Source organism: Lycorma delicatula, chromosome 2 (assembly GCF_047948215.1).
Source record: "Lycorma delicatula isolate Av1 chromosome 2, ASM4794821v1, whole genome shotgun sequence".
NCBI classification, from domain to species: Eukaryota; Metazoa; Arthropoda; class Insecta; order Hemiptera; family Fulgoridae; genus Lycorma; species Lycorma delicatula.
The window spans coordinates 225,648,092-225,669,940 of record NC_134456.1 but is presented as its reverse complement, the minus strand read 5'-3'; the positions used below and the strand labels follow the sequence as shown (position 1 = coordinate 225,669,940).

The 21,849-nt window shown below is 31.0% G+C and overlaps 1 protein-coding gene across 1 annotated transcript in view; it reads right to left on the bottom strand.

Moving 5' to 3' along the window:
• The window catches only part of LOC142320083 (aspartate--tRNA ligase, mitochondrial-like), a 58,806-nt gene that overhangs the window by 10,759 nt on the left and 26,198 nt on the right, over positions 1-21,849 (bottom strand). The window contains 5 exon segments of the mRNA XM_075357758.1: positions 1,763-1,843; positions 2,486-2,647; positions 4,251-4,430; positions 7,794-7,890; positions 7,892-7,962. Of these exon segments, the coding sequence (XP_075213873.1) occupies positions 1,763-1,843; positions 2,486-2,647; positions 4,251-4,430; positions 7,794-7,890; positions 7,892-7,962 (591 nt within the window).

Here is a 21,849-nt window from a genome sequence, read left to right as displayed (position 1 = left end):
TACTGTTAATCTCAATTTTTCAAATAAAATATTAGGAAAATACTAAGGTCTCATTCTATAAGAGATATGTAGATGACATTCTAGTATGTGCACATGAATGAAAAATTTATACACATATGAAATTTCAAATGAACATTTACAATTTACAAAAAAGTGGCATGTGTCATGAAAGAGCTTACAGAAGAAGACTTCCAGCACTGTTTCTAGCAATGGAAAATTCACATGGAGTATGGGGGGAGGGATAGAGGATGGGTGTATATTGAAGGTGATAACTAAATATGTGTAAATTTAAAATAAAATATTTAAAAATACAATTTATAAACACTACATTAGTATATCAGCCAACCATCCTAATAAAAATAATAAGAGTGAGAATAAAGAATTGCTACAAAAGAATTTCACAATAGCCCATCAAAATTACAACAATCTGAATAGTATATTTTTTAAATTAAAACTGCCGATAGAAAAAATCAACAAGCCAACATAGTATACAGCATTCCGTGTAAAGATTGTAATGCTAGGTGCATTGGACAAACATCCCAATACCTTAAAAAGAGAATAGAAGCCCATAAATATAAAAAAAGTAAGTGATTAAACATACAATACGTACAATTTTAGAGCATAAACACTCATTCGATTTCAACAGCAACAAAATATTACACAAAGAACAAAATACACATAAAAGGACCACTCTGGAAATGATATACATCAAGAAAAATACAAACGCTGTCAACAACAGAACTGACATAGCCGGATTACACAACATATGTTAATATGTTGTATTAACATTGTTAATTTAATTTTAAAAAATCATACATTTATATTATAAATTTAGTTTTAAGGAAAATAATGTTTTAATGTTTGTAATTTTTGAGAAAAATATATACTCTGTAAAGGTTTCAAAATACAGGAAATAGTAATCAGGTTTTATAAAGAGATACATATAATTATCTAAAGATGAGTCACGTGCGAATAGAAGGATCTAATACAATAAGGGTGGGGACAAAATATTTTTATCTAGGATGGTAAATCACTTGATTTCTCAGTATGCAAGAGAATTTTGTATGATGAATGTATGAATGTGTATTGTCAACTGAGGAAGCTTGTAGAATTCTAAATGAAACGTAGTGATTTAATTTATAAGTTTGTATAGTTGATTGGTTAACCCAAGAGATTAATAAAGATAATATTTTGAAGTAAAATATGTCTTGTTATTATATTTAATTCTAACCAATCAAGAAGAAGATAAATTTAAATAAATTAAATTTAAATTAATATTCATATATATATATATATATATATATATATATATATATATATAAATAAAAAGAAAAAAGTAATAAACATAAAAGGAAAATTTTAAATCTAAGACAAACACCAACAAATTGGATATTTGAATATTCAGTGTTAAAATATTCAAATTTTAAAAAGCTGGTGTTCAACAGATCACTAACATTCATTTTAAAACATATTTTGTTTCACCTTTTTAAATGCCACACAGAGCTGCTGAAGGCAAGATATACAAAGTTATAATGGTACAATATTTTTCCCTCAAAAAACCATGGTTTTCCATGCACTATATGTTTATATGACTTTTTTCTTTAATAAATTTTTTTTTTTTTCAATTATTTTGTTACATCATAAGCTACCACTATTGAAGGCATGAAAACTTGAATATAAGATTGAAACATATTAGCCAATTATCTTAATGTATCTAGTTCACACCAAACAGTGATGAGTCATGCAATTTAACAATACTTACATACATAGAATAGGTTCTCTCCAAAGCATATTTTTCACTGAAAATGTCAAAAAAATAAACATCATTCCTCCAACAGCATTCCTGCTTCATAAAATATACTTTTTTTTTTAAAGTAAATCATATTATGGTAAGGGTTCAGGAAGTAATTTACCTTTTTTTTCTTGAGGAGGTAGAGGAAAATGTGAACAACTTTTCCATGTGCAAGCTAAATTTAAATTTCCCACAAAAAAAAAAATATTTGAGGAAAGATATTTGTACTCAGAAAACAATAAAGTTTGAAAATTTCTAATAGGTATGTTACCCTTGTAAGAGGAATTTAAGGTATTTTTGATGCAATTTTTCATAAACTATTGCTGCACTTTTAATTTATTTAAGTGAATAACATTTAGGTAAAGTTCTCATGATTATTATTAAACTATGAAGAACAGGTTCCCTATTTCTTAAGCAGATTTCCAAGGTATACAAAACACACATAAACTTAATCTATAATTCAGGACAGAATATCTTGTGCAGCTTTATTAAACTGTGAATTTCTGTAATGAGTTACTTATAATTTGATACATGAGAATCCCTGGATCTCAATGTCAAGATATGTTAATTAGCTACATATGTTACTTAGGAGACAGTATCGAGGAGCCAATAGCGTTAAAATATAGGTGGTCTGACATCGAACAGTTGACTAAAATAAATATTAACCTACCACCAAAAAAAGGAAGCACTAACCTGACATATATTATTATTATAATTATTACTATTCCTACTATTAAAATACACAAAGAAGACACTTACAGCTCCTTTAGGTATGACAACAGCCCTTGCAGCCAGGTTTTCTATCTTTTTAAGATCATCTGACAATCCCAGTTTGTTCTCCATTAGTTCAGCTAACTGGTTCAGCTAATCCACTAACTGGAATTAAAATAACAGAAATACATTTCACAACACAACTTACTATACAAAAAAACCAGCAATTATATACTGTTCTTTAAATTTGTACAATAATAAACTTAACATACTACTTGTCGTACGTTTCACATTACTCAAAGTTACATGGCAATACTTCAGGAGCTAATTTGGTACATTAATGAAAGCAAAACAGTTCCAACAGAAATGTCTGGAAATAATTTCATTTTAAGTTACAGCTAATGAAATATTGTGTCCTAATTTCTACACTAAAGGTAAAATGAAGACATTGAAATTCTTGAGTACTAAATTTAGAGGCAATTTGATGGTTTTATAAGTTTTTTACCTGAAAAATTCAATAAAACAAATCTAGAACTACAATTCCAATAGTTAATGTGAAGATTGTTGCGAAGTCAAAAAATTGAAGTCAAACATACTTTTTTTAAAAACAATAACCAAAATTATGAATTCTTTTTTCACATTTTTAAATAAAAATATTTATTTATAATTTTACGGCCCATAGTTAAATGAATAAATACAAAAAGTATTTATTCATTTAATAAGATACCAATAGAACTAACTATTTCTATATTGGTGGAGAAATTAATGAAAGTTGGACAGTGAGAATGTTGTTCTGTATTCTTGTTCTTTTCCAAACTTACACAATAACTAAAAGTACAGCAAGTGATAACAGAATCAAAAATATTCATTAGCCAGCTTCAGGTATTTCTTCATCAACATTAAAACAAATCATGTAATGTGATAAATTTTAATGTTACTCATCTTTAAAAAAAAAAATTTCTATGAAATATAAAATTACTTGTTTGATTATATTTAATTTTTTTAATTTTAAGTTTTGAAGTCAAGTGGCTCAACAGAATAAATTAATAACCAAAATTTAATATTAGTTTATTAGCATCAGTTTCAGAAAAAATGTTTAAATTTTTTAAAACTAGGGGGATCATCTCGGTGGCAGGACCTGCCATCGAGATGATATTCAGTTCTTTAAAATTTTCCCTGTAGCTTTCTCTGGTTTCCAGACATCCCAGGATAGTACTAGAACTAGAAATTACAAATTGTACAATTGTAATAAAATTGGATAGTACTATCCAATTCTACTGTTCCTTTTGAAGGACCAATACAAGTTCCAGGTTTGCCACTGACAAACCTCACCAACCAGCCCAATGCCTATACAAAAGCTACATATATCAAAGATAAGAGCACAATAATAACAATCAACAGAAAAACTGACATTTACTTAACTGACACTAATCCCTGTGAAACAAAAAACTTGAAAAAAAAAACAGGAAACAGATAAGTTATATAACGTGTTATGATGAAGAAGCTATGACGCATAAGAAAAAAAATGTCTGAACCAAGTATAATATGTACATGATAGTATAGCATAAAGTGGTACGAGCAAAATTAAATAGTAAACCAATTAAGTGGAAAACTAGTCATTCTTTTTAAAACTGATTCATCAGGATAAATGCATATATATATAAAAAAAACCACTTGCTGAATAACAATAATAATTGAAATTTATTATGAATGAAAAACAGAAATTAAACAAACAAAATGTACAAACCTTTAACTCAAAACTAATGTCAGGCTTATCAGAGCCATACATATCCATTGCTTGTTGGTATGATAAACGTGGAAAAGGAGTAACAAGTGGAGGTAGAGAATCTGGCCAACTATGCTTTAGCATATCTTCAACAAGAGAGATCACACCTTCTCTATCAGTAAATGACAGTTCTATATCCATCTGTAAAAAAACATATACTTTATCAGCATATTATATTTTATCAGCATTATATTTATCAGCATATTCTGAGGAGCTGTGAACCAGCAAGCCAGCCACTTCATGTAACTGGCAAACTTATAAAATATTAGGTCACTAAGGTCTTTATTACTATCTTTTATCATAACTGCAATAATTATCATATCTGCATAAGAATAAATGTACTTTCACGGTAATGTTTTTAGAACTACATTATTCATAAGATACAGTAGGTCTGAAAAGTTCCCAAACTAAATTTCTGTAGTCGGTACAAGTAGTGCCATCTCTCGGACAACCAAGGAACTACATAGTATGCTGCGTACTATGTAGAATGATGTGCATGTATGTTTGACGAGTGTGTGTATAAAATGTCATCACTCCAGTCTCCAGTTATATTCAGTACATTGTGTTCATGTGACCTTGTGCAAGCTTGCGACAAGGAACAGAGAAGCAAGATAATATTTTGTTTGAGTTCAAAAATCTCTCGTTGAAACTTATTCTATGATACAGTAAGCATTTGGTGATGAAGCCGCATCTTGTATTAAAACATAAAGATGGTGGAAGCGGTTTAAAGATGACAGAGAGTCATTGGATAACAACAAATGAAGCGGGAGGCCGTCAACAGTTGTTCACAATGAAAATCTTACGAAAGTGCACGTACATGTGCTCCTGCTCGAACAACCTCATCTTACCCTTTGACAAGCCATCTTACCTTTGACAACCTCATCTTAACCTCATCTGAGGTTGCCTTTGATAACCTCATCTTACCCTAGGACAAGAGCTAAAAATCTGTAAAGACACGACACGTACAATGTATGTACAAAGATACGGCACGTACAAGGTGTGCTCTTGTTTCATTCCACACTTCATGACCGAAGAACAAAAACGTGCATCTTTTTTACATTCAAAACTTTGTTGAAACTGTTGATAGCAACCCAAATTTTTTGCAAACAATTCTAACTGAGAATGAAAGCTGGTGCTTCATATCATAAACGAAGCGTCAATCTGCTGCTTGGTTGAGTCCTGTTGTACAAAGACCGGCGAAAGTGAGGCAGCAAAAATCATGAATGAAAACAATGTTGACTGCATTCTTCGACTCAAAGGACCCGATTCATCTTGAATTTGTTCCAATTGGTCAAACTGTGAATTCTACATTCTATTTGGAAGTAATGAAACGCCTGATGTATCGCATTCATTGAATCTGGCCCAAGTACTGGGATCCAGGCAGTTGGACTCAATTGTACAACAATGCCCCGGCACACACGACAATACTTTTAACATGTTATAACACCATAAATTAAATCATCATACTTATTCATCTGACTTGGCTCCAACATACTATTTTTAATTCCTAACACTCAAGTTGAAGATGAAAGGCCGCTTTTTCAGCGACATTCCGGCCATCTAAAGGGCTTGCACCAAGCAGTTGAAGGCAATCCCACAAAGTGATTTTTCCAGAGCATTTGACGGGCTCTACTGGCGCTGCAACGAGTGTAGCTAGAGAAAAGTTCTATACAGAGGGCTGATGTGAGTAAATTCGTTTATCTTTAAATCTGTATTTTTATTTAATTTAGTATGGATACTTTTCAGACATACTGTGTATGTGCTCCAATCAATTTTTACAATTAATGTTTTTTTTTAGGATTTTTGGTTTAATGCAAAATACAGGTACAAAGCTATTGAACACAAAATTATTAAAGATTTCTTTCATAATAAGGACAGATACAAAAGGAATTTTTAAAAACTGATTTCTTATTCAAAATAGCTTCTAAATATATCTTAAAGAAATCCACATTTTGTTGAATGTATGTTTTGTAACTTGACCTTAATCACAAGTCATTCCCAAAAACTGAATTTATTTTTAAAAACACAATCTTATGCCACCCTTAATAAGGAAAGGAGAAGTGAAAAGGTTTCCCATTACCTCCTTCTCTGATCCAAATATAATTTTGCATATCAGAAATCTAAATCTATTGGAATACAGAGGATATCTTTTCTATAATACTTCACTCTGTTCACACTAGGGACTGACTGGTACAATGAACATCACTCTTTCAGAGAAAGCAATTTTAGGTGATGCATATTGTCCATCATATGTTTTACATCAATTACAGTCAAAATAATGACTGGTACAGAAAGCATAAAGCAATAAATTAATATATCACTTTAATTTATTGTTTATATTTCCTTTATTTATTGAAAAACAACACACCCGCTTCAACTTTTAAAGGAGAAACCCTTTATGTTACTAACTCCTTATTTTCAAAAAATAAAGATTTTAGCAATTGTAAATATCTTTTTAAATATTTACCATTCCTGAGCTGAGCAGAATACAATTAAAATGTTTTTAAAAACACATTCATTTATAAAATAGACAATAAAAATGACATAATACTTCAGTATTATAGAAAACCAAGTCTCAATAACAAGAACACATAGATTAACATTTCACACGCGTACAGCAAAAATATAAATAAACAATTTTTTAAACACTCAAAAAAAACTCATACAAGTATATATATATATATTATTTTACATATTTTTGCATCGGGAAAGGCGTTAAATATACCACTTTTTAATTCCAATCGACATAGAAAAAATTTAAATAGCTTACATTTACATTTTACTAAGCAGAGAAACTTTGACAAATTCTCATTTACAGAAAACTCTGTTAAATGGATGCTAAAACTGACATATTATTTTTCATAACTTAAGCCAATAATTCAGACAGAGTCCACTTTTCAGAATTTATATTTTTTTATTAATCAGTATATTTAAAAAAACATAATTAATCAGTATTTATTTTTACCGTAAACATTTTGAAACAACTGCAGATACTTAAGAAATTTTTCAGTAGAAATAATTGCTCATTTCTAGCATTCTTGGCTTATGAAACTTTTCCATTTAAAAAACTCTCTCCAAAAGTGATGTCATAAAACCAAAACATCAGCTGCGACAGCACTTTACTACAGACTTCAACATTTGCTCATGTACATTCTTTCTCAGTTATGTTCCTCAGAATCATCACAATTAACAAACTAACCAAACAAATTCATCTTTATTATTATAGGATTGTTAAATTTCTGTAATTAAGTTAAGTAGAAAAAACTATATATACATATATATATATATTGTCACTTCAATATTGATGATTTAAATAAAAATAAATTCCTCACTCCATGAAGGATAGAATGAAACAAACTCCAATATCAAATAATACAAAAAAGAAATACATGCATGTGTTGCGTGTGCGCGCACACACACACACACACACACACAATAGTCCAGTCATTTCATTTAATAATTCTGACACCAATATTAAAACTTTAGTACGATAAATATTACTACCTGAGTAAATTCTGGCTGACGATCAGAACGTGAATCCTCATCTCGATAACATCTAGCTACTTGGAAGTATCGATCTATTGCTCCAGCCATCAGCAAATTGTTGTGGACTCTGTACCAGTGAATAAAATTCTCCTTTCTTGTTAGTCGGCACTATAAATTCTTGGGCACCCTACAGGCCATAATCCATTTCCAACAATAATATCTATTAAAATATTTTCTTAATCAAACCTAAAATTATATATAAATTATAAAATATAAACTGAAATATTACTGTAATGCACAGATATGATTATACTAATGCCATTCCAAATGCCTTAAGTTTGTGCCTGGGTCCTTTATCCTCCTTTCCAATTTGACTGGTCTCATATTATCTGAAGCCAAAACTTTTGAACACAGCAAACACATTGGTTTTTCCAAGCCATCTATAATAACACTTGTGAATCCTAATAATAAATATGATGAATTGTAGTGTCTTTTTTTGAGGAGCTTTACCTTCTTTTTGCTTTTAGCAAAGCAAGCTTTTACTTGTATCAGCATCAGTATCTTCATTATTGTCAACTTTTCTTTTGTAACAACTCAGATTTTATCCATTTGTCTAAAAAATATTTTATTAATATAATTTAAAATAAATAATAATTAAATATAATCATAAAAATACACTAACAGTGATTTTTAGAAAGAAACCACAATAAAAACTACATCACACCCCGCCAATATGTTTCAATTGACACTTTAGCTACGAGTGATGTTTAAATTTGAGGTTATTGTTTCATGCAACTAGCAGTCGTTTTTTGCATAAAATAAAGGCACCATTTTTAAAATCTTCCGCTCTGGATAATTTTTTAATAAGAATTAAATGAATGTATAAAAATGTAAAAAAAATAAAAATGAACATTACTTCACTGAATTTATACTTTACGTTACGATATGAAGTTTATTTATTTATAGATATTATGATATGAGCATTAATTTTTTATTAAAAGGGTTTGGCACCTCCCCTGGGAGCCACGCCTCCCAAGTTGCAAACCATAGCCCTACACACAAGCATCAACTTTAATCTCACTCACAACTGTGATTCTCTGCATAAGCATGTATGAAAAATACACCAATACAAAGTCAACATAATTTCAAATTGAGGTTGACTTTTGTCAAACTTAAATTCAGCTTAACTCAGGAACGACTCAACCAATCTGCATCAAATTTTCACATGCACAACTTCAGGTACACTACTACAGCAAATCTAAATTTTAATAAAATTGATCTAGTAGTTTTAAAGACTTTCCAGCCACAATTTTTTTTCCAGGGTATATATATATATATATATAAGGAAATTACATTTTAAGTGAATGGTATTGTATTTCATAATCCTCATATATCTCAAAACGCAAAGAAAATAATATCATACTACTTTTCTTTGAAAAGTCTGTAAAAATTTGAGATCAGAGTAACAGCTGATTAACTGATGATATAAATACTTAGCTGAAACTTAGAATGAATAAAAAATAGTAACTTAAGAATTCACTACTGGTGGAGAAATTCAATTTGATATTATAAAGGGGTAAAACGAAAGTTATGAGATTCAAAAAAAAATGTGGATAACAAGGAGTTACACAATATACCAAAAATGCAGAATTCACTTATTTAGGCAACGTAGAATTATAAAGAATAAACTTAAGAAAATATCAAAAACATTTTATCACTACTCAGGAAAACTTTAATGAAGGGAAACAAATCAACTGTATCAAATACGGGTTTAGAAATTTAAAAAAATATATATTTGTATGGTTTACTGTATGTTTTGTATCCAGACTGTTCTGTTATATTACTTCATGGCAGCAAAACATTGACAACAGTTAAGCCAGAAGAACAAGATATTTAAAAAATGTGACATTACAGATAAACAAATAAGAGAAAAGAGAAACTTTGTAAAAAAGAAAAAGGTCTTGTGTTTTGTGAAGTGTTCATACAAGGCTTAGTATGAACACTTCTAAATTTAGTAAAAAATTAGGATAGAAAATTTCATGAAACAGACAATTGCAGCTGTAATATGTAACAGGTACATTGTGGTAAAGAGATCTCCACAGAACAGAAAGGAATGAAAATTTATGCAAACTCAGTAAAATAACTGATGAAAGAAAAAATATTTAACGATTGAAAATTAAAATCTACCAAGATATGAAACAAATTAAAATAAAATTCAGATACAGCACAGAACAGGTCAATAAAGGATAATACTGATGAAGTCCTAATCTAGAATGATTAAGATACACAATAAAATATGATTTTTTAAAATGAACATGAGCACAATCTACATGAATCCTTACAACACATACCTTTTTCATTTCTATTTATTACATTTTTCATCTTTTAAAAGAACAGTGATCCAGCAAGATATTTATAACAAAGAGAACATAGTTTTGAACCTGTGTCCAAGTGCCCATGTACTCGTACTTATTCATTCCAGAAAACAATATCTATAAAGAATAAATATCATTAAATGTTTAACAACATTTGAAAAATTTATGGCACTGCGTTAATACTCCCTACATAAACTTGTGAAATGCAATTAAATACACAAGTATTTTCTAAAAAAAATTCTGTCACAACAAACCTTTTGAAAAACTCATTTAAGTGGCTGTAATAAAATCTGAAGATTACAAAGTTAAATCACCCCGCTAAATATTATTTTATTAAATAATAATATTACTAAATAACAGTTTGGGTTCAATTTTTTATTTTTATTTTCGTGGCATCCTAGCTCTAGATAAGAGCTATGCTGCAAGGAATACAGTATGGTAATCAGTCAAAAAATGAGGTGTGGTTTTTTACATTTCTTGATCCAGTGACCCCAAAAAACAAAAAAAGAAGGGGTAATGTTCATACATACAATAGCCACCATCACATAACGGCGAGCTTATATTATCAGCCTGCACATCACTGCTATACTACTATTCTCTGAAACATTGGCACACCATTATTAGTCATCTCTTATTCACATGATGCAATTGTTTTTTATAAAGCAATGTATTTTGTGTGTTTACATATTAAGAAAATGACATCATGTTTGAAATACAAAACAATTATTTTTTACTTTATTTTTGTTTCTCATTTGGTTTTCCAAGTATATAAAGTGTTTTTAAATCGGGTAGTAATTGCCACCACTCTAAGCTCGCTGTTAAAGAGGTGGGAATCCCACTTACATATGCCTAAGCAGTGTTGGGCTCACTAACAGGTGCTACAAGATGTTGTAGCAATATGTGTATGTAAACTGCCACCCCTGGCTACCACCCTTCCTGGAACCGCTAGTGAAGCATTCCTTCTGGAAGTAGGGTTACACGCTCACTCACACACTCATACATCACAGTGCAATTGCATCATAATAGGAATATCAACAAAAACACATCAGTCACAGCAAAACTACAGCAAACAAGATACATCACCATAGATCTAAATACAGAAAACAGATTATGAAACTACATACAAAGAAAAAAGTCACACAATATATACAAATACAAGAAAAGAAAAACTCAAGAAAACAAGTCTCGCAACAATATAAACATCAGAAAAAAATTTTCAAAACCAATACGGCAAGAACACAAAAATACGCCTGAAAAGAGACATTCATTAATATTACACGATCAGTGCAACAAGGCAATACTAAAAATGTAAACATCGGACAGCAGTAAAAATCTGCAGCCAAACAGCTAATCCTCACAGAATGCAGTAAATTCAAAATACTAAATACTACAATAAGGCCCCAAGAAACAGGGAATTAGACCAAGATCAGAAAGACATCATATACATCAAACGCAAAATACTCAACTATATACGTAAAAAAAAAATTATAAATCAAAAACATTACATCATAATATCAGTACAGCAAACTTACATCACAAACTAACCAGGCGCATATACATACTCCTTATATTTACTACCTGCAGATGCCATCAGAAACAGGAGCCGAGTGTCCACGGCATCTTCACGTTAAGGCAACCCCACATGCACAGGGGACCCCTCAGTGTATAGTCGCTCACTTGCAAACCTGTCCGCCCCTGCACCTTCCGACGCCGCCTATTGCTTTGTGATTCCTCTCATGCTTGGAGGTCCCTCATCATGATTTTCACATACGTAGTGATCGGCTTCCAGTTTCTCCTTAGGCTGGAACATCACTTCCCTAGTATACCAAGTAGCTCTGTCCTAGGTCCTTCATATCTCAGACAGTGGAAGAACACGTGGCATGGCATTTCCTCCTCCTCCTCCTCCTCCTGGCATACCAGGCAGTTCTGTTCATCGTCGAGACTGTACTTATGAAGGTATGCTCTGTAGCCCCCATGGCCAGCCATAAACTGGGTAAAGCAGTAATCCAGCAAGCCATGAGCTCTCCCTCGCCAGTCCCTTACATCTCTCACCAGGCAGTGTGTCCATCTGCCTTTTGTGCTGCCGTCCCACTGTTCTGTTGTGTTGCCACTTGTTCTCCATCTCCTCAGTCAGTATGCGTGTCCATCTTCTTCTGTCTGTGGGAGAAAGGGCCCCAAGCTCACGTAATCTTATCCGTATTTTGACTACCAGATCTAACGGAAGGATTCCTGTAAGTACTTCTATCGCATCCTTCGACACGGTCCTGTATGCTACTGTGATTCTTAGGTAGCACCTCCTGTGTAAAAACACCATAATACCTTTGTACTTTTGGTACTTTGTTACTCCCCCCCATACCTCTGCTCCATAGAGTAACGTTGAATAACCTACACTTACAAGTAGTTTCCTCCTTTGCTGCCTTGGGCCATGGCAGTTCGAGAGAAGGGCAGCAACTAACTTCCTTGTTCTTTCGGTTTTTTCACGTGCCTCCTTTACGTGTGTGCTGAAATAAAGCCGGGCATCTATCCAGACATATACGTACTTAACCGCCAGCCGTGACACTATTGTTTGTCCTTCCAGTGGTATCACTACGATGGGTCTTTGTGATCACGACGACTTCTATATTTTCAGGTGCCATCTGTAGCCCGACCTCGTTCATCCATCCGCTTATTGTATTGAATGCATTGGTTATCTTCTTGACTGCCTCTCTCCTATTCTTGGCTTCAGATACAAGGGCCAGATCATCAGCTTAGCCCAGTAAGGAGACTTTTGGTGGGATTGGGAGCCGGAAAACCCCGTCATACACAATATTACATAGTCAGTCCAAGTACTGACCCCTGCAGAACTCCCCTTTCGATGATTCACTCCACTTCACAATTTATGTCAAATACGATATAATTTTTATATATGGTAGCATGTTACCAAGGCCCTGCTTATTGCTGCGTGTGAGACACTGTTGAAGGTGTTTCTCACATCAAGTGTCACCAATATACATAGACTGCCTCTGACCCGGTTTCCTGCTCCCCTGATGATCCCTTCCACTAGTCGACGAATGGCAGCCACTGCATCAAGGACCGATTTACCCATCCGAAATAGTTCGCCGTTACTTGGCGGCAACTGTACATATGTATGTAAATGTGTTGCTGTGTTTAAAGCTTAATAACTCGTGACTGCATAAACCGATTTTGACGAAATTTAGCAGAGAGACTTGTGTATATGGACCAATTTGTTGGTAAACATTTGAGGGTTAATAACTCCAGAGGGTGGATAGATATTTTCTTTGGGGTCAATTTTTTCAAAATTTTGCAAATATAACACCACTTTATATTAAGCTTCTACATGTCTATGTACTTACCTTACCATTTCAAAAAACACTTTGCTCTCAAATTCTTCCCTTTCCCAAAAATCAAAAAAAAACTCTTTTCTAGTTGCTGCACATTTTTTTAACTGAATTTTTGTTTTATGTCTTCCTAAGTGTAGCAGTGCAAGCGGCCAAAAAAAAAAAACTTTGGTGGTAATGTGAAAGAGGTTGGGCAGCCAATCAAATTTAAAAAAATTTTTTTAAAACTTTCTTAGTATATTTAAACTTTTAATAATAGTTACAAAAAAATTTCATCATAATTCACCTGACCCCCCCCAAAAAAGAAGTCTTGGGTAAACATTTATTGGTTGTATATTTTTCAGTAGAATTTTTAAAAATATTTCTTTACATGGTTACCGCATTAAGTGAAAAAATTCGTTTTATTCTTTAAAATGCAGCCCTAAAAAAAAGTCCAATCTTTTTTACAATATTTCAAAATCATTACTTGTATTCAGTTTTAAACAGCTGTATCATTATTTCCAAACTTGACATTTTACATTTATAAATTTTAAACCTTGATATATATATATATATATACTTTCAGATACTGTAAAGAGTATTTTGAAAATATTCTCAATTTTTAATATGATCATTATTATTATTAAATAAATCAAGTGATTAATATGATAATTTACACTTAACAGAGAATATTTTGAAAAGATAATTTATCTTTTTAAAAAAAAAAATGATGTGGACACCACATGACTTCCTTCTACGCCTATTAAATTAAATATACACTTTTTTTTTTAAACAAAAAGTATATCAAATTTTATTTCATTAATAACTTCTGATATTTTTCATATTTTTTTTTATTATTATTGAATTATTATTTATAGTACATTTTTTTTACAATCGGAGATTAGTAATTATTAAAAAATCAGTAAGTACATTTAAATTATAAAAAAGGAAGATGAAGTCTAATTCAAACCAACGTGCCTTACCCTTTTACGATCCAAATATTTCATTAATTAAAATTTGATTCAGCTTATAGTTCTGGAACCAATGAAAATAAGTAAGACTTATGATACATCGTTGAAAAGCTCTCAATGAGGGCTTACTACTGCAGTTAAGAAAAAGTTCAAGATACAATTTTTTGGGGTTTTGGGCTTTTTTGGACACTCTTGATTCAGTCGATTTAAATCAAAACGGGAGGTGCACAACTAGATATTACAACAGTCCCAAATCCAAAATTTCAACATCATATGGCTTATTGTTTTTGAGTTATACAAGATACATATATACATACACCCATATAGACGTAATACCAAAAGTAGTCAAAATGGATATTTCCATTGAAATCTGAAAATCGAAATTTTTCACGACTTCATAATATTTCCTTTACTTCATACAAGGAAGTAAAAATGAGAACAAATAATTGTGAAATAAGTTAAACATCCTAAAAATACTGTATAATTAAATACATGCCATCATATTTTTGGTAGGCATATTTGGGAATGAAAATGGAAATTTGCAAGCCATACATGTAGCATCAACAAGTAAGCTTATTAGGCCTAAAAGGTTATTATACATAATGGAATCACCAACACTTCTGGTCTCAAAACAAAAATTTCCAAAAAACCCTCTCTACTATTATTTTTCCTCTCCATAGCCAAACAGCCACCTACTGATGCATTACTTTAGTCTATACTACTGATTACTTTTCAACTGTGTCAACATTTTCAATATATTACAATTTTTTCAGCGTTAGGTAGACGGTTCAGTTTAATTTGTTTACGATAGTTTACATACACACAGTAGTACTGTACATATAGTGCCAATTAGTCTAAAGTTTTCAGTGTTTTCTTTTGTTTTAAGAAATGATGAATGAATCAAAGAAAGCATCTCAAAAAAAGAAAATTAACCCTTAAAGAAAGATCTACAATTGTAAACAAATGGATAAAGGAGAAAAAGAAATAGATTAATGGGGGAACATGGTATCGGATCATCTACCACATAACGATATTCAGAATCAAAAAAACTTCTTAAATTTTACACAGCATCAGAATCAAAACAATCAATAAGAAATCATTGTCCTACAGAAAGGCAAACCCAAATCAGAAAAGTTACATTTAGCATTATACGAGTACATCTAGTGCCAACAATTAAAAGATGTTCCACTTTCTGGATCAATTTATTTCTAATTCTTTGGAAAAAACAAAAGAATTTTACAAAAAAAAAAATAAGTTATTTAAGTTTAAATTTAGACACAAAATCAGAAAGACGGATATTTCAGGCAAAATCAAACCATCAGATTTTTAAAAAGCTGAAGAGTATAGTCACACCTTTGGCAAATTTATTAGTCAAGGAACACAGATTCACACCTGACAAGATATACAGTAAAGTGCAAATTAATCTGAACACAAGGAATGTATTGTTCATTTTTATGTTATTATTATACTGCTAGACCACAAGCAGTGTTTAAGTTGAATCTATAATGTGATGTTATTATTGTTCTTTGGTTATTTAGCAATTTTCATGTTATAAATAGTGTTTTGTGAAAGCTTAATTCATTTTTTATTACAAAATCATATTTTTGTTTTTTGTGTCTTGAATTTAAAATAATGGACTTATGTCGATTATTTTTGTTGTTATCTCCAAGAAAGCATTCAAAAATTGTTTCTCTTTCTGGGCATATCAGTGTGACATGATGATAAATAGATTCTGAGTGTGATGTTGGACTAGAAATAGTGAATGCTATATTAAAACCATTTAAAGAAACTGGTTCTTTTTCACCTCAAATTAAAGGCAAATAATGTGGCCATAAAAAAAAACTATACCCAAAAATTATCGAGTATGTTAAATTGAGAATTAACAGCCAAATGAACAGATTTACACGTGATAACTGTTACTGCATGTGATAACTGTTGTGGACAGAATGTTACTGCATTGGAGCTGGACAAAATGCGCATTGGCCAGCTAAAATACAGCTTTAACACCAACAATGTGAAAAATAGACTCTTGCGAGCCAAAGCACATGGTAATTGGACCAAAAAAGCCTGGAAAAATGAGACGTTTCTGACAACTCACATTTTTATGTTCAGGAACAAAGGGTTCCATATATTACAAAAAGTATCAGATGAAAATACATCACCATCTCATATCCAACAATCAGTGAAACATCCCCAGAAAAAATGTTTCATGTTTGAAGGCCCTTTTCATTACTTCCAGTAGATAGTATGTTGAAAAGTTATGGATATATCAAGATTCTGAAGTAATGCATGATATATAAAAATATGAATCTATGAATCTAGGATACATGATAGGTTGTAACACAACTTCAAAACAAATTTCCACAAGACAACAGTGTTCCAACACGATTTGGCATCATGCCATACTGCCAAAAACGTGGAAAACTTTTTCGAAGAACGAAACATTTAACCGCTCCCTTGGCCAGGCAGCTCCGCAGACTTAAACCCAATCTAAAATTTTTAGGCAATAGTAAAAAAAAAACTCTCAAAAATGAATTATACCACAAAAATTGATCTCATAAAACAATAATATCGGTATAGTTTCATGATGAAGAAATCAGAAAAATGTGTAGTACAGCTGTTGAATCAATGCCAAACTATGTACGTGAAGTGATAAAGAATAGAGGGCGGCATATTAATTACTAGATATTCACAAAAAAAGATTGTTTTCTAAATAAAACTACTCTTTATTAAATAACATCTGTGTTCAGATTAATTTGCACGCTATTGTATTAAGCCAATGAAACAGGTTTGCATTTTCAATAAAACTCTGGCAGGAGACTATGAAAAAATACTCAAGACTTCAAAATAAATGAACAGCACATAACTGTTTTGTGCTGTTCAAACACCACTGGTGTTCATCATCTGAAGTTGTCGGTCATTGTAGAATCCAAACATCCTCATCTGCAATTGGAATTATAAAGGACAGGCAAATGCGTGGATGAACAAGGAAATTTTTGAAAATTGGTTTCTGTATAACTTTGTTCCTTCTGTGAAAGAACATTTTTAAAAAATTGGAAAGGCAGAAGAAGCAAATATGTTTTAATCTCAAGAACTGCACCACACAACCGACCGAACTTGAATTCCAACTGGGTAATATTTCATTTCTTTTTTTCCTCCAAATGTGATGGCAGCCAATGGACCAAGTTGTGATACAGAATATGAAATGACATTATAAAAAATGCTTCAAACACTTGTTTGCCACAATTGATCAAGTAAAGAATTTTTAAAAACCTATAGCATAAGTTCATGATATTCAATATAGCATTGCCTACAATACAGCAAAACAAAGCACCTTACAGATTGCTTGGAAAAACTTGTCTACAAATTTAATCAAAGATTCTTTAAAGGAAAGTGAAGACAATGTATTGCAAGAAATTGTGTCAACCTGCGAAGAACTTAATGCTTCAAACATTATAAGCGATCTCACTCAAGATGACATAATTGCTGGTTTGGTGCCAATGCACAAAGTGAATCATTACAGGAGATGGTGGGCGAAGATTTGATTAGTACTGTTCTACAGGAAACATGCAATAATGACAGCAAATCTTCAGATAATGAAGATAAAATTGCACGATAAAAGATTAATTTAGCTAGTGCTGCAGATGCAAATGCTACTGTGTTAAACTTTGCTGCCAAGCTATTAGGAACAAGAAATTCTGCAGCTGCACCTCCTTCATTAATCTTTTCTGCAAAAGCGACTGTCAATTAATGGCAAATCAATATTTGTAAATTCTTGTGTAATAAGGAAGTGCAAAAACATAGTTCAATTGTAATTACATGTATGAAACTTGTGTACCATATTTTTTTTAGCTCACGTTTTTATCTGAATTCAATAAGTAATGTTTTGATTATATACTGTACCGCATTACTGTACAATATTTTAATTAAAATACTGAACCATAGTTTTCAATGTTTTGTGAATTTTATAGGTTGATTTGCCCCAGTATTTTTCTGGAAGGGTAAGATCGTAATTTTACATTATTATCATATTTAATTCTATTTAAACTACAGTAGTTTATAATATAGGCCTACTGTAGCTAAAATTCAATCAAAATTAAATGAAACTGTTTAACCTTTAAATGTGTTTTAATGTCAGACTATTTATATGTATTACATTACTACATGTACAGTATTACATTAATTTTACATTGCATTTTCAGGAACCCATGTAATATAACATAAATGAAAACTCTCGCCACGGAGGCCGGCATGAGTGGTACTATCTCGGCCTTTTCTCCAGAGATCCTGGGTTCGAATCCCGGTCAGGCATGGCATTTCTCATACACTAAATTTCCATATCCCACACACAAACTTCAAGGTTATGCGGTGATATCATCAAGCAAAAGAATCAAAGAAAATGTTAGTAGTACCTATTTCAATAGCTTGTTACATAAATTTCTGTAATCGGGAAATTCTCACAACCAGCAAATCCATTCTGTCAGATACCAGAGCATTTACTGTTCTTAAATTTTACAAGTTATGACTTTTTCAACATAGCTTTATGAGAATTTTTTTTTACAACTACAAAACAATCAAAATATTTAATAGGTAGACTTTGAATTGCTTTTTATATTTCCAATTAATCATTTAAGAATTTATTTTAAAACAAGCCACTTTTAAAGTTTAATTGCTCTACTAAACAGTCATCTCAACCAAGTCTCTCGCGTAAAATTCAATCACAATAACAATAGATTCAAGGTACACCAAACCTTATCAAATGTTCATGAATATCCTGTGCAACAAAAAATAACAAAATTCAATGCAACTTGCAACTAAATTACTCTATTGCTTATGGAAATAAATAAAATTATAATAATTTATTCATAAGTCATACCATTATGCACAGTCTCTAATTCCATTAATTCACAATTTGGACAACATATATTTCTATTAGCTATTAAAAAAAGATTTTTTGATCATATCTTCATCCAAAGTTTTTATGTAATTAATGTTAACTTATTCCAGTAATATCTATACTAAATAAAATACTGAATCATATTAAAAATCTTTTAGCAATCTAATTTTCCATTAGAATTTATTTCAAACTACAAAAAACAAGAGATCTAATGGTTAAATGAAAGGATGCTTCCATGATGAAATCCTGGTTAATTTAATATTATGGCAGCAACACCAGATTTTTAACGAAACATTATTGTGTGCATATTAAAACTTATTAAGCGCAGGCATAATAAATACGTATTAAGAATAAGCAATAAACACTTAACGTACGTCAGAGTTGAGGCACAATAAATTTTAGCTTTAATATAATATTAAGTAACATTTTCAAGAAAACAATACTACTAAATTTAAGCTTTATAATCCTGTATAATTAACAGACAACTAAGCAAGAGAAAATTAACCCCAATTTATATACAGAACATTGACATAATAGGTACATTTTTTTTTATTCAAAAATTAAAAAAATATATATATATACAAACAAAAATATAAGTTCATAAATAAGTTTATATATGTTAGTAAACATATTTTAGTAATATAAAGAAAATAAACAAGTATTAAAAATAAAGATACACAACAGAAATATTAAGTAATGAAAATAAATTACATTTATGAAAATGTAAACATTGCAAAGTTCTAAATCTTTAATAACTGAAATAAACCTAATTTGAATTTAAAAACAAAAATGTTCAATAAAATCTTGTAATCTACTTTAAAAAAATGTTACACTCATCAAACTGCAAGTTTCAGAATACATGGAGGTATCATCTGTTAACATTATTTTTAGAAACCTAATAAAAATTAGGCCAGACATACACAGATCTCTTGTCATTCAGTAGGATAAATAAGAATTCATCATTTTGTTCCCACTTAAGTGATGGAAAAAGTTGTTAGGTTTAAACAGCATTGTACAACCTATCATTGTCGGTCACAAAGCATCACAACTATGCAATAAGCATGTCACATTTTTTGTTCTGAATTAATTTCACATGGAAGTCACTAAATTACAGAAAAGAGGAATGCAAAGAAAAAATTGTAACTAGTCTGTTTTCTTAACAAGTTTGATCAAATGAACCCAATCATCAATGAACAGCCGCTATATATGACTAGTGTGTATTTTCACATTCTTCACTGAACTGCTTGCCCATTTTCTTACCATTCTATCTCTCATTGCAATTCTTCCATACAATTAATACATCTACCAAGCTCAGTGGCAGAACAGTAGCCTTTCTTCAGAGTGGTGTTTTTTGCCTTTTATTTGGAATTTTCTGTATTAGAAGGTTGGCTTGGCATTTTTTTCATGCAATACACAAAATCAATTTTACCTTTAGCAAGTGCGATCAGGTTAAAATACCTGTTGTTACTTAAAGAACAACAGTATTTGAACGATAACAGAATAACAGTTGATAATCAGTTTTAGCCTGTTTCATGTTCTTGCCTTGATCGAGTTAAATATTTTAAAGGTACAGAAAAAACACAAAGATGATTTTGTTCTCCTAATAGCAATGGTAGTTCAATAAAACAAAAAAGCAAATGTGGATGCATGAAATTATGGCTCCCAGTGCTGCTGCACAGACATTTGTAAACAGTACTTACTTTCCAAATTCTCCTGATATTTAAATAATTATGAAAAATATTGATATAATAACAACATAGTCTCAACAAACTTAACTGAAACAAAACTATTTAAAACTTAAAATAATCTTCCATTAAGAAAAAATACCAAATTGCATTCTAAATAATGTTTTAAAAAAGAAAATTATCTATACCTACAGTTTAAAATTATACAAAATTTTTTATATAACTTAATATAAAAATATCCAGTAACAATTACATTTAAAAAATAAAAAGCTAAAATAAAAATCCAAAATCTAAAATGAAGTGAAATTCACTAAATGAAGTCATATAAGTAAATAATTGTGTTCTGTAAAAAAAATAAAAATTTTACAAAGATAGACTACGTAGCTATCACAAATACTTAATTCTAGGTCCAGTTAAAACATATACCAAACTTTTAAATTTTATTTTATTGTAATCTAGTCAACAAATGTGGCTCCTTCTAATCAACATCTTTTTCTTTCTTTTTTCTGTTTAGCCTCCGGTAACTACCGTTTAGATAATACTTCAGAGGATGATGTGTTAGTGTGAATGAAGTGTGGTCTTGTACATTCTCAGGTCGACCATACCTGAGATGTGTGGTTAATTGAAACCCAACCACTAAAGAACACAGGTATCCACGATCTAGTATGCAAGTCCGTGTAAAAATAGCTGGCTTTACTAGGACTTGAACGCTGGAACTCTCGACTTCCAAATCAGCTGATTTGGGAAGAGGCGTTCACCACTAGACCAACCCGGTGGCTTCTAATCAACGTCTAAAATGTGTTTTCTGAACTGCTGCAACATGTTGAAT